Here is a 13075-nt window from a genome sequence, read left to right on the forward strand (position 1 = left end):
GGTTTGGTTCACCCTGCTTGGTTTTTATTCATTATCTCTGTCCTTGTATTTGGAGTATTGGAGGTGTCTTTGTGCTTGGCATTTGGGGCACATGCTGTGTTCATTTTCAAGCACAGTTTTTGAGTGTTTTACCCCATTTCTCACAGATTCCCAGCCAGTGCATGACCTGTGTGAAGTTCCAAGCTTTCAGAGAGCACATAGTGGGGAAAACAGCCCCAGTTCCCATCAAGGTGTACGATTACTACGAGCCAGGTTGGTGCCTGTTTTCTTTTTGATGCCTGATTGATCAGATCTCCAGGCAGGAGGCTCAGCTGTGATTTCTCCTCCTTGCTGCAGCTTTTGAAGCCACTCGTTTCTACAACGTGAGTGAGAACAGCCCCCTGGCCAGGGAGCTCTGTGATGGCCCAACCTGCAACGAGGTGGAAAGCTCAGCCAGCCAGTGGGTTGGTGAGTAACCCCAAAACCACACAGATCTTTAGGAAAAATGGGACCCACAACTGTTCTGAACTCAGAGCATTTCTATTCTGAGTTATAATATTTTTATATTATATTTCTATATAAAATATAGAAATATATTTTATATAGAAAATATAAAATATATATAAGATATAGAAAATATAAAATATATAGAAGATCTAAAAATAAATATATATTTATATAATTTCTCTCTATATAAAATATAGCTTATTATACAATATTATAAATTCTATTTAGACAAATGTGTTTCACTCTGTGTTAGTATAATAAAATAATACAATTTTAATAATATATGTATATACAAATATATAAAAATATATATTATTATATAATTTATATAATATTATCAATTGTATTTAGACAAATGTTGTTTCCCTCTCTGTGTTAGTACAATAAAATATCCTTTTTATATTTTATATAAATATATAAAAATTTATATTATTATATAATATTATAAATTTTATTTAGATACATGTTGTGTTTCACACTCTGTCAGTATAACAAAATAATATAATTTTATTTATATATGAATATATAAAAGTATATATTATTATATCATATTATATTATCAATTATATTTAGACAAATGTTGTGCTTCCCTCTCTGTGTTAGTGGAAATTCCACAAAGGTTTGGGGTGTTGCAGTGTTAAATTCAGGACAAACAGAGCAGTGCTCTTCAGGCACTAAAGAGACTGATTTATTTCAGAGGAAAGATAAAATGTTTAATTCTGGAAGAACCTGCACATGGGGAGATGTGTCAGTAAATAAGGAGGTAAAAAATCCTCACCATGTAATTTGGTTTTCTTTCTCTCTAATATTTCTTACCATGCAATTTGGTTTTCTTTCTCTCCAATACTTTGCAGTGGAGTTCCACAATTAACTGTAGGAAGATTGGACAATTTCATACATCCATGAACGGAATAATTTGCCCCAGAAAATGTTGTTCCTTTCTGTGCTCTGTGGCCAAAAAAAGTTGCTTTATCCCAAGTCAGGAAGCTGTTGCCCCATGACTCCTTCAAAAAGCCAACTTTGTTCCCAGAGCTTTTTAACTCCATAAATTTACAAATTCCTCTTAGAAATCTTTGAGAATTCAACACAAAATTTAACGATCAGCGAACTGTTTCCATTCCACCCTCCCTGTGCTGCGCAGAACTGACTGGGAATTGTTTAACCCCCAGGCTTTGTCCACTCTGGCCCTTGCCACAACATCTTTGGCTGCCTGGAGGACGAGCACTTCGAGCAGTGCCTGTGCTCGCGGGACTGCGGCTACGACGGCGAGCCCGTGTGCGCCTCCGACGGCCTCGTCTACCCCAACCACTGCCAGATGGAGGTGGCATCCTGCAGGAACAACACCAGGATAGAGCAGATGCCCATGTCTCAGTGCTCTTCTGCCTGTAGGTTTCGTTTCCTTCCCTTTTTTTTGTCATGGTTTGTCGGATCTCAAAATCTCAGTCCTGAGATGCTGAGCCACCGAGACCACCTTGGGGGGCTCGGGAGTCCTGGAATGTTGCCAGAAGTGTCTGGTGGCTGGACTTTGGTCCTACACAGGAGACGACAAGGATGAGGGCTTCACCGGGATGAATGGTGAAGGGATTAGTTAATTAGAGGGTGAGACACAGGGTTTAGGATTTATGTACAGGGGGGTTTAGAGGAGTAAGATGGAGGAATTGGGGTGTGTCCTGCCCTCCTTCTTCTTCCTCTTCTCCTCCATCTTCTTTGGCCACGGTGGCATTTTTGGATTGGTTATTACTGAGAGTGCACCGAGTTATAAGAATAAATGGTATTGGGGAAAAATGATAAATATTGTACACGTAACTTTGGGTATAAAGATACGTGGCTGCCCGGGAGGGCAGACAGTGTGCCCATGGCTGGCTGCTGAGCAGATCTCTGTTCGGCTGAAAGAACATCTTTTAGATAAACAATTAATAAACATAAAAACCGAAAGAAGAACTGAAGCCTCTTCTCGTTCTTCGATACGCGGGCTGCCCCAAGGCCACCCCGGGCCTTTCCAGGCCCCTCAAACAGCCGAGATAACCGGACAATGGTTCAGCTGCTGGATGTCACAAATCGTCATTCGGGCAAATTAATATTCCATACATGTGGTAGGGATTCAGAGTTCTCTGATTCAGAACTTGCTCTGTGCTATTATTTTGCTGTTCATAGTACAGCAAAAGTACGTAGATTAAGGGATAATACAGTATATAGATTAAGGGATAAGGGCAGCTGCTTTTCAGCTTGAAAAAACTGGTTTTCTGTTCTCATGGATACATGTTTTACCGGTCAGAATTGAAGAGAAAATGGGTGATACTGTTTGATCTGAAGTTAATATTTCGGGATGAAAATTAAATCCATTAAATGTAGCATGCTTTGGAGATTCTGCATGGGCATTCGAGGTGTGTAGTGTATCCGGGAACTGATTACACCGCCTCTGGAAATGCAAACCTTTACCAGAGAGGCATTATTAACGAATTATGTGACAAATGAGTTTATTTTTCTTTGTATTTGCAGCCAAGAACTTGCCAGAAGAAAGGGAGACACACTCCCACACAGCTGAGCAGCCCAGTGTTCCCCAGACCCCAGCAGGTAATGCAATACTTTTGCATTTATCCAAAGGCTTTCTTAAATAAGGTTAAAGTTTATCCTATCTCTGTACTAAGTACGAGTGGCTCTCAAGCACATTTTAAATAAAAATGCAGAATTTCTCCATCTTATACAAAAGATAGACTATTCAGAAATCAGAAAAAAAGATGAAGAGGTCAGGGAAGCTGAGGATGAGAGGTATTCAGACAGCTCTCCTGGTCCTTTTCCTTCCAGGAAATCATGCAGGAATCCTGCCCAGCTCAGCACCTGCAGGATTTAGATAATTATTTGTAGGAGTGGACAACTGACCCTCCTATTTTCTCAGCCTTGCTGTGTTTGAACAACACACACTCTGTGATCTTTTCTTCCACTATTAAGCTGGAAAGACCCCATTGAAAGCCAGGCTGATGTAATGTGTTCCAACAAACAACTGACAAGAGCCCAAACCACTGCAAGGACTCAAATCCAGGTGGATTAACTCTGTCCCTGCAGTTGTGTGCAAAAATGGGGCTGGCAGCCTTGGTTCTCTCTGTTTGGAATAAAGAGCCTTAGTGAACAAAAATGTTAAGGTCAGTGGATGGAGTAGCCAGGAATTTGGCTGCTCATTTTATTTGGTGCTTATGTTCGTGCACTTTTTTCCAAGACTCGTGTCGAACTCGCTCATGGCTCACAATAAATCTCACCAAGAAGCAGTGGAGGGTCAATAGAATAGCTTGTTTCATGCTGTTTCTAGTAAATAAACTAGTGTAGATTTTTTTCCTGGCTGCTTTCCACTCATTAATTTTCCCCTGGCCTCCAACTCTCCCAACAAATTGGTAAAATCAGTTCAAGTCTTCAGGAGAAGAATTAAATTCAGGAGTTTTGTGGTTCCTCATGTCCTCCTTGTGCACCAGAGTCAGACTAACAAATGTCCAAAAGGAGACACCAATCTGCTCTTTTCTTTCTGGACAGCAGCTGATGGACAGTTTTCTTATTGAGGTGCAAAAATATGGTGAATATTCCATTATCACTTTTTCTAATGGTCATTCAGTCTTAGTGTTTAATATCTCTACTATTTTCCTCCCCCCCTTTTTTTTTTTTTTTCCTGGGCTTGTTGTGAATATATTTATATCTTATTGCCCTTTATTCTATACACATGCCATGTGCTCAGCATGGAAAATTTGCAATCTGAGCCCTTTCAAGCAGCATTCCCAAAGTGTTTCATTTGGGCACTGCTGGAATGTGAGGCCGCACCAAGGTCTACAAAAATGGGGCTGCCATTACATAATTTTCAAATAAAAATTTGATATGATTACCTGGGGGAAAAAAAAAATGATGGAACATGATGGTAATGAACAATCAAAAAAATGTTTAGAACAGAGTTTTTGAAATAATCTGTATTGAAGTAAAAGGAAAATCCCTCTGTGGTTTCTGTTCTGAATTGACAGAAACAGTGCTGGCTCAGAAGGAGCTAAAGGGGAAAATCTGATTATTTTGTGTGGCATTTTAATTCAGATTTTAGACGGACAAACTTGAGTGCCATAGGGATTTTTGTCAAAGCACAAGCACTTGGCTTTGTCCTGGCATCTGGGAGTGCCCAAATTTGCTGGCAGGAAGATGCTGAGCTGGGAGCAGCCATGGCAGAATGAGCATTCAGGAATCAAACTGACTAAATCCCACCCCAGGAAAAGGGCCCAGCATGTGATTTTCATTAATCCTCAGGGCTCCTCTCAGGTCAAGCACACGGGACATGAATCAAAGAGCAGCAGATGAATGAGCCCCTCCTCAGGCAGCCTCTCCTGGGCTGCTGGAGCATGTGATGGGGTTAAGTCGGCTCAGGTGCTCCAGCAGGGGCTCTGCTGAGCCGTGCCTAAATCTGGGACTTCCTAAAGGGCTGCAAAACTCCAGGAGCCGAATCAAGCTTAGGGCAGGTTGGTGTGAAACCATCTGGGTGTGTTAATCTGCAGGAAATGCTGGGTTTTCAGGGAGGCACGCGGTGTTTGTGTTGTCTGGGAGTCTCCTGAGTTTGCCATGCAGCTCAGCTTGGGCTGCTGGATGCTTTAATTGAATTCTTTAATTGAGGAGCAAGCAGCCTCCCAGCCATCAGTGGGAATTGCAGGATGTGTTGGGGCTCCCTCTGGACCCACAGTGAAGTTCCACACAGGCCAGTGGGTTTGCAGGAATAAATTCCAGCTGTTCAAGATGAGTAATTGAACAGAGATGGCCCTGAAAGGTCAGGATGCAGCTCTGTTGCTGTTGTCAGAACATTTTAAAATGCCTTCCCAAAGTCTGCAGAGAGGCAGAATGGCTGAGGTTTGACCTTAAAACTTTTTTTGAGCAGATGGGTGGGATCCTCTTTGCATCTGTAGATCCTCTGATTGCCAGGGAAGTGTGCAGGGTGACAGGACTCAGCTGTAATAACTCCTGTGTGAATCCCCTTCCTCAGCTGTTCCTTCTCAGGTGAATTACTGAGTCTCAGAAGGGTGGGACAGGATTTTGATGAGTGGGCCCAGCTCTGGGTGTGCTCCTGTGCCTTCACAGCCTGCTGCAATATTTGTTTGGATAGAAAACCCTGGAGCAGGAGCTGAGTTACTGGCTGGGATCTCACTGAATTTCTGGCTGTGCCTTTGCTGAGATCCTTGTCACTCCTTGGCCACCAGGATCTGGGTGAATTTTGCAGCCTGTGGGATCCCCAGTAGCTCTGACGGTGTCTCTGTGATGCAGTGGTGCCTTGGTTGCTCCCACACATCACTGACTCCCTGCTGTTCTTCTGCACACAGTGAGATAAAAAGGGGCAGATGGCACAGGGGATTCACTCTGCACTCCGAAAATCTCCCCTCACCAGGCACCTCAGGTAAGGAGAGCCCCATCTTGATGGGGACATGGCCTGTGTGCCCTCAGCTGTGCCTCATTCCATAAAACAAGTGACAAAGCTGCAGGGACACCCTGAGGGAAGAGCTCACCTGGTCACTGATCAGTGCAGGCAGCCAATTTCCTTTTGGGGAAGGTTTTGAGACCAGGAAGCCACAGCAGAACCATGGACTCCAGCCTGCATGAGGAGCTGAGGCACCTCTGCCCCAGCACAGTCACACAGCACCAAAATTTCACTTTGTGTAGGGACAGCCCAGCACAGGCAGGAGCAGGAATTTCTCATTTTCCCACTCCCTGCAGCCTGTGCAGGTCCCTCTCACCAGGCTGTGCCTCTGTGCTCCCTGTCCAGAGTAAAACTGCCAGATAAAATCTCTGCCAAAGGTGCTCCAGACACAGCCACTGATGTTGGAGGACAATATTTTGCCATCACTGCTGTGATTCTGCATGGATTTGGTGGAAACCAACATCCAAGTGTGTGGAGCAGCCGTGCTGGGGTATCAGAGCAGGAACCCCCCCAGGCTCAGCTCCCCACAGCCATGCTCTTTGTACAATTCTGCTCCAACAATCAGAAAGGGCCAATGGCTGGAACTGGGAGAAAGTTCTAAGTGGAATTATGACACTTTTATTTGGGGGGGGTGTTTTGTTTGGATTTTAATTTTTTTTTAATTAAATGCCATCACCCACACCAGCTCCTACCAGGAGCATCAGCCTGAGCTCTGCTTCCAGGTGGAGTCATCCCCAAAATTCCCTGGCTGGTGTGCTCCCCACAGCTCTTTCAGGACTGATTGAGCTGGCACAGAGCTGGTTTTCCTCTCCCCCCCATCCCTGCTCAGCAAACATTGGCCGTGGCACAAACATTTGGGGCTGGGGGAGTGGTTTGTGTGCAGCAGGAAACCTCGGCCTGTGCTCTTTGCTTGGGCTCCAGAGCTGAATTCCTGGGAAGAGTCAGGCCTGTGATGTTCATCCCATCCCAGCAATCACCCATTCATAGAAGGAGCTCATGCTCTGGCAGGTTCTCCCAGGGAGGAGGCCAAGAAGGAGGGAACAGAGCCTGACTCCCCTGCCCAGAGCTGGGAGGATGTGGGAGGCAACAGGGAAGATCCTTCAGATATTTTCTTTCTAGAGAACAAACATTTTCAAAGGCCTTGATGAGTGTTCTCTTTAAATCAAGCCAGCTTTGGGCAGGCTGGGGATTTTTTCTCCCCTGCAATAATTCTGCCTCAGAGCTTGCTTTGGTTTGGATTAAAGCAGTGTACACAGGAAGGATGGACAGCTGAGCTGGCTCGAGGAGCACTTTAGGAAACACAAATCTGCTGCTGTTCCTGGAAGTTTTATCTGATGGGTTTGAACTTCAGCACCTCAGTGCTCAAAAAGGGGAACTTTTTTCAAACTGCATTGCCCTTTATCTTGCAGTTTTGCCTCTGGGTAGGGAGCACAGAGGCACAGCCTGGTGAGAGGGACCTGCACAGGCTGCAGGGAGTGGGAAAATGAGAAATTCCTGCTCCGGCCTGTGCTGGGCTGTCCCTACACAAAGTGATGGAAATTTCAGTGCTGTGTGACTGTGCTGGGGCAGAGGTGCCTCAGCTCCTTGTGCAGGCTGGAGTCCATGGTTCTGCTGTGGCTTCCTGGCCTCAAAACCTTCCCCAAAAGGAAATTGGCTGCCTGCACTGATCAGTGACCAGGTGAGCTGTTCCCTCAGGTGTCCCTGCAGCTTTGTCACTTGTTTTATGGAATGAGGCACAGCTGAGGGCACACAGGCCATGGCCCCATAGAGATGGGGCTCTCCTTACCTGAGGTACCTGGTGAGGGGAGATTTTCAGGGTGCAGAGTGACCCCCTTGTGCCATCTGCCCCCTTTTATCTCACTGTGTGCAGCCCTCAGGCTGATGGGCTTGAACTTCAGCACCTCAGTTAATTCCATGCTGGAAAAGGAGACTTTTTTCAAACTACATTGCCCTTTGCCTCCCTTTATTTCCCTTTTCCCCCTTGTTTCTCCCTCTTTCTCCCCTTGTTTCTCCCTCTTTCTCCCCTTGTTTCTCCCTCTTTCTCCCCTTGTTTCTCCCTCTTTCTCCCCTTGTTTCTCCCTCTTTCTCCCCTTCTTTCTCCTTCTTTCTCCCCTTCTTTCTCCTTCTTTCTCCTTCTTTCTCCCCTTCTTTCTCCTTCTTTCTCCTTCTTTCTCCTTCTTTCTCCTTCTTTCTCCTTCTTTCTCCTTCTTTCTCCTTCTTTCTCCTTCTTTCTCCTTCTTTCTCCTTCTTTCTCCTTCTTTCTCCTTCTTTCTCCTTCTTTCTCCTTCTTTCTCCCCTTCTTTCTCCCCTTCTTTCTCCCCTTCTTTCTCCCCTTCTTTCTCCCCTTCTTTCTCCCCTTCTTTCTCCCCTTCTTTCTCCCCTTCTTTCTCCCCTTCTTTCTCCCCTTCTTTCTCCCCTTCTTTCTCCTTCTTTCTCCCCTTCTTTCTCCTTCTTTCTCCCCTTCTTTCTCCTTCTTTCTCCCCTTCTTTCTCCTTCTTTCTCCCCTTCTTTCTCCTTCTTTCTCCTTCTTTCTCCTTCTTTCTCCTTCTTTCTCCCCTTCTTTCTCCCCTTCTTTCTCCCCTTCTTTCTCCCCTTCTTTCTCCCCTTCTTTCTCCCCTTCTTTCTCCCCTTCTTTCTCCTTCTTTCTCCCCTTCTTTCTCCTTCTTTCTCCCCTTCTTTCTCCTTCTTTCTCCCCTTCTTTCTCCTTCTTTCTCCCCTTCTTTCTCCTTCTTTCTCCCCTTCTTTCTCCTTCTTTCTCCCCTTCTTTCTCCTTCTTTCTTCCCTTCTTTCTCCTTCTTTCTCCCCTTCTTTCTCCTTTCTCTCTTTCTTTCTCTCGTTTCTCCTTCTTTCTTCCCTTCTTTCTCCTTCTTTCTCCCCTTCTTTCTCCTTTCTCTCTTTCTTTCTCTCGTTTCTCCTTCTTTTCTCCCTTGTTTTCTCATTTCCTCTCCTTGTTTCCCCCTCTTCCCACCTTTATTTGCCTTCCCCCTTTCTTTTCCCATTTCTTCCTTATTTCCCCTCTCTTTCTTCCCCCTCTTTCCTTTCATTTCATTCCAATTTCTCAGACTGGCAAATTGAAAACTCCTTTTGCAGCAGCTTCTACCCTCCCCTATGAACCCCACCAATAACCTTCCCTGGTATTGGAATAATTGCCAATATTGCACACAGGACGTGCCTGAGCTTGTCTGGCCCTTTTTGCTGAACCAAATAGTGGCAACTGTGGTGTTTCACCCCACAGACACTTTTGGCTGGCTGGGTGTGTGGTGTTTCACCCCACAGACACTTTTGGCTGTGGGTGTGTGGTGTTTCACCCCACAGACACTTTTGGCTGTGGCGTGTGTGGTGTTTCACCCCACAGACACTTTTGGTTAAATTGATGTGTGGTGTTTCACCCCACAGACACTTTTGGCTGTGGGGTGTGTGGTGTTTCACCCCACAGACACTTTTGGCTGTGGATTTGTGGTGTTTCACCCCACAGACACTTTTGCCTGGCTGGGTGTGTGGTGTTTCACCCCACAGACACTTTGGGCTGGCTGGGTGCTGCAGCTGGGCCTGTGGGGACAATTCCAGGCCTGCAGGAGCTCTGGTGATGCTGGGATGGAGCTTCCCCCCATAACAGGGGCTGCTCCTCAGGTTTCCCTCTGGCAGAGAAGCTTTAAGGTGATGGTGAAGGAAAGGAGTCGGTTCTGATGGAGGGTTTGGATCCAGAGCTTTATTCTGGCCCACAGGCCTCTGAATGCAGCACCAGCTCCAACAGAACTCCCTGAGCCCGTGGGTGCTGCTCCTTTAACCCGGGGAGAGGGGCAGGGAGCCACCAAGCAGGGACAGGAGGGGAGGGACAAAGGGACAGAGGACACCTGGATGGCCCAATGCCCCTCTGGGGTGTGATGGTGTTCACAGGGGTCCCAGGATGAGGGAAGAGATGAGAATGTTGACTCCATGTTTCAGAAGGCTTGATTTATTATTTTATCATATATATTATACTAAAACTATAGTTAAAGAATAGAAGAAAGGATTTCATCAGAAGGTTAGCAAGGAATAGAAAAAGAGTGAATAACAAAGGCTTGTGACTGATTGAGACTGTCCAGACAGCTGGACTGTGATTGGCCATTAATTAGAAACAATTAACATGGAATAATCACAGATTTACCTGTTGCATTCCACAGCAGCAGTTAACCATTGTTTACATTTTGTTCCTGAGGCCTCTCAGCTTCTAAGGAAAAAAGATCTTAAGGAAAGGATTTTTCAGAAAATATCGTGGCTACACAGGGAAAGAGGGCATCCTTTGAATCTGCCAATCACTTGAATCTGCCATCACCTTTGAATCTGCCAATTCCATACCCTTCTGGAATTCCAGAATTGGCAGACAGTGCTGGGAGGGGAAAGGAGAGGTGACTGACACACCTGGGAGGGAATTATTAGGGAGGGACCCAAGGTTTTGGGGTAAACCCTGAAATCACAATGAAATACCCTGGTGTCCATGACTAAAACCCCTTCCTGCTGCCCTGCCCAGCTCCTGCAGCTCTGGTTCCCCCAGCAGCCGAGGAGGGGCCCCCCCTGCACTCAGACCTGTCCTATTACTCCTACGAGTACGACCCCGACGCCTTCGCCGTGGAGGGCGACGCGTTCGAGCTGGTGGCAGAGCTGAGCACGGCCAGCACCTCCAGGGCAGGGGGCAGCAGCCAGGCTGAGGCCACCCCAGCAGAATGGTGAGTCCACATCAGAGCTCTGAGCCACCTCTGGTGTCCTTGTGCTGGTCAGTTCCCCAAAAAGGGAATGGGACAGCTCCAAAAGGCTCTGGGACCTCATCCCCAGGGGAATGGAGTGATGTGTCACTGGGTGTGTTCAGCTGGAGCAGAAGAGCCCAGGGAAGGGTGGGGAGGGGGAATGGACATGGATCTTGCTTTAGGGTGACAGGGAAGGAGCCCAGCAAGGGCTGGAGCTGTGCCAGGCCTTGGCATGGAGCTCAGGGCAAGGTTCTGTCCCCCGAGGCTGCTGGGCACTGCCCAGGCTGCCCAGGGAATGGTGCCAAGGCTGCCAGAGCTGCAGGAGTGTTTGGACACAGAATTCACAGAATCACTGGGTTGGAAGAGATCTCCAAGGTCATCGAGCCCAACCCAGCCCCAACACCTCAGCTGAACCCTGGCACCCAGTGCCACATCCAGGCTTTGTTAAACACACCCAGGGATGGGGACTCCACCACCTCCCCAGGCAGCCATGCCAGAATTTCATCACCCTTTCCATTAAAAACTAAAAGAACGATAAATTTTTCCTAATATCCAACCTGTATTTTTTTTCTGATATCCAACCTGTATTTCCCTTGGTGCAGCTTGGGGCTGTGTGCTCTGGTTGTGTCAGTGCTGCTGCAGAAAGAGCCCAGCCCAGCTGAGCACAGGCCCCTTTCAGGAGCTGCAGAGAGCGATGGGGGCACCCCTGAGTCTCCTTTTCTCCAGGCTGAGCACCCCCAGCTCCCTCAGCTGTTCCTCACAGGGTTTGTGTTCCCAGCCCCTCACTGACAGAGCCCTCAGGGCTGCTCAGGGTGGGGTTTTGGGGTGTCTGTGCAGGGACAGGGCCTGGATTTGATCCCTGAGGGTCCCTCCCAGCTCTGTGACCTTTTCAGCTTTTCCCAGTCTCACTGATATCTCACAAAGATGCGTCACAGCAAGGTGACTTTTCCTCCTTGTGTTCTCTTCCCCACAGAAATACATAATTTAAATCCAGAGAAGAGGCTCAGAATCGACTCCTGTATGAGTTTGCTCCTCCAGATGATGACCTGCTGCAGAACAGAACCTGAATGATGACTACTTGCTGATGCCCTCAGAACTGTAGGCTTTGCTGCCCCACGGGGCAGATCTGGAGCTCTAAGGGGGACACTCAGAGTTATTTTTCTGTCCATTTTCCTGCCTTCTTGTGCATCCTCTTTGGAGCCCTCCCAGTGATGAGAGACCAATATGCTGTGTGCCCTCTAGGTGAGAAAAATAGGGGCTGGAATTCAAACTTTGATAGAGCATTTCCAAGTGTTTTCTCTGCTATCAGGATATTCTGCAAATGCCATTTCCTAGCTACACTTAGAAGCTAAGTCCAGGCCTTGTGCTTAGCTGAACTGCTGTTTGAGGAAAGATGGCTGAAAAGTTTTTTTGCTCCAATTATAATAATAAAAAATCAGCGTGTTTTGCCAATTATGACATAGCAAGAGGCTGCTCATCTTCCCCAGCCCATCAGGAAAGAAACACTTCCCTGTGGCTCCACTATTCAGGGAGGTGCATTTAACCTGAGAAAACTGAAATCCACTGCCAGGGCTGAAAGGTTTCATGTCTGCTGCTGTTTGCAGCCTCAGCAGAGGCAGGGCTGAGGTGGGGGAGCCCTCTTTGTGTTGCACTATGTGCTGACAGGGGCTGCTTGCAGCCTTCTCAGCCCCTAAAAATGAACCTGGCCTAGGCAGAGCCCTTTTTAAATATTTGCCTGGCTTCACCAACCCCTTTTATTTTGCTCCCACTGGCATCCAGCACAGCATGTTCTGGTCCTGGTGCTCCCTGGCCAGTACCAATCCCTGGTGTCACAGGCTGGACTCCCTCGGTCTGACCTGCCCCAAGCAACGTGGCAAAACTTAAAAAGAAAAGCTTTGTGTTCCCAAAAGTGCAGGAGCCAAGATTTTTTGAGTTTCCCTTCCTGCCTGGAGCAGCATTGTTCTCTTTGGAGGAGTTACATGCAATTGCCTCTTGCAAAATAGTGTTAATATTTTATCTTCCCACTTCTATTGTTACCAGGACCCAGAGCAGGGTGGAAACTCCTTTTTGAGGGTGTTTATTGGTGAATGGAAACAGAAAAAAAAAAAAAAGCCTAGCTCCATTCATTTTTAAAGCTTGTTTACACAGGAACCATGACAAGAATATATCCCAGTATAGACATTCCATTCCAGAATAAAGGCAAGTTTATTCCAGAAAAATGTCCACATGGGGACAACCAGGAGGTATCCCAGAGGTTGGGCATGTGTAGTTTTCAGTCCTTTTTGTCTGGGGCCAGACATTTGCAGAATGCAGTTGACATGATGAAGGTCTGGCTCTTGAAGTTCCCAGAAATTTCTGAGCTGCCTCAGAAGCTGGCAGCTGTGCCAGCCTCCCCTCATGGGGATCCTGCTGGGATGAGGGTCCAGGGTGTGCAGGGGCA

The 13075-nt window shown here is 46.8% G+C and overlaps 1 protein-coding gene across 2 annotated transcripts in view; it reads left to right on the forward strand.

Annotated features, from left to right (window-relative positions):
• Window positions 1-12780, forward strand: part of CPAMD8 (C3 and PZP like alpha-2-macroglobulin domain containing 8) — a 68228-nt gene extending 55448 nt beyond the window's left edge. For both annotated transcript variants that reach the window (XM_074528697.1, XM_074528698.1), the window contains exons 38-43: window positions 147-252; window positions 337-447; window positions 1656-1871; window positions 2986-3060; window positions 10422-10617; window positions 11609-12780. In XM_074528697.1, coding sequence (XP_074384798.1) covers window positions 147-252; window positions 337-447; window positions 1656-1871; window positions 2986-3060; window positions 10422-10617; window position 11609 — 705 coding nt within the window. In that variant the 3' untranslated portion in view covers window positions 11610-12780. The remainder of the gene's footprint in view (window positions 1-146; window positions 253-336; window positions 448-1655; window positions 1872-2985; window positions 3061-10421; window positions 10618-11608) is intronic.
• Window positions 12781-13075: the final 295 nt, after the last annotated feature.

The sequence above is a fragment of the Zonotrichia albicollis genome, chromosome 29, assembly GCF_047830755.1.
Source record: "Zonotrichia albicollis isolate bZonAlb1 chromosome 29, bZonAlb1.hap1, whole genome shotgun sequence".
NCBI lineage: Eukaryota > Metazoa > Chordata > Aves > Passeriformes > Passerellidae > Zonotrichia > Zonotrichia albicollis.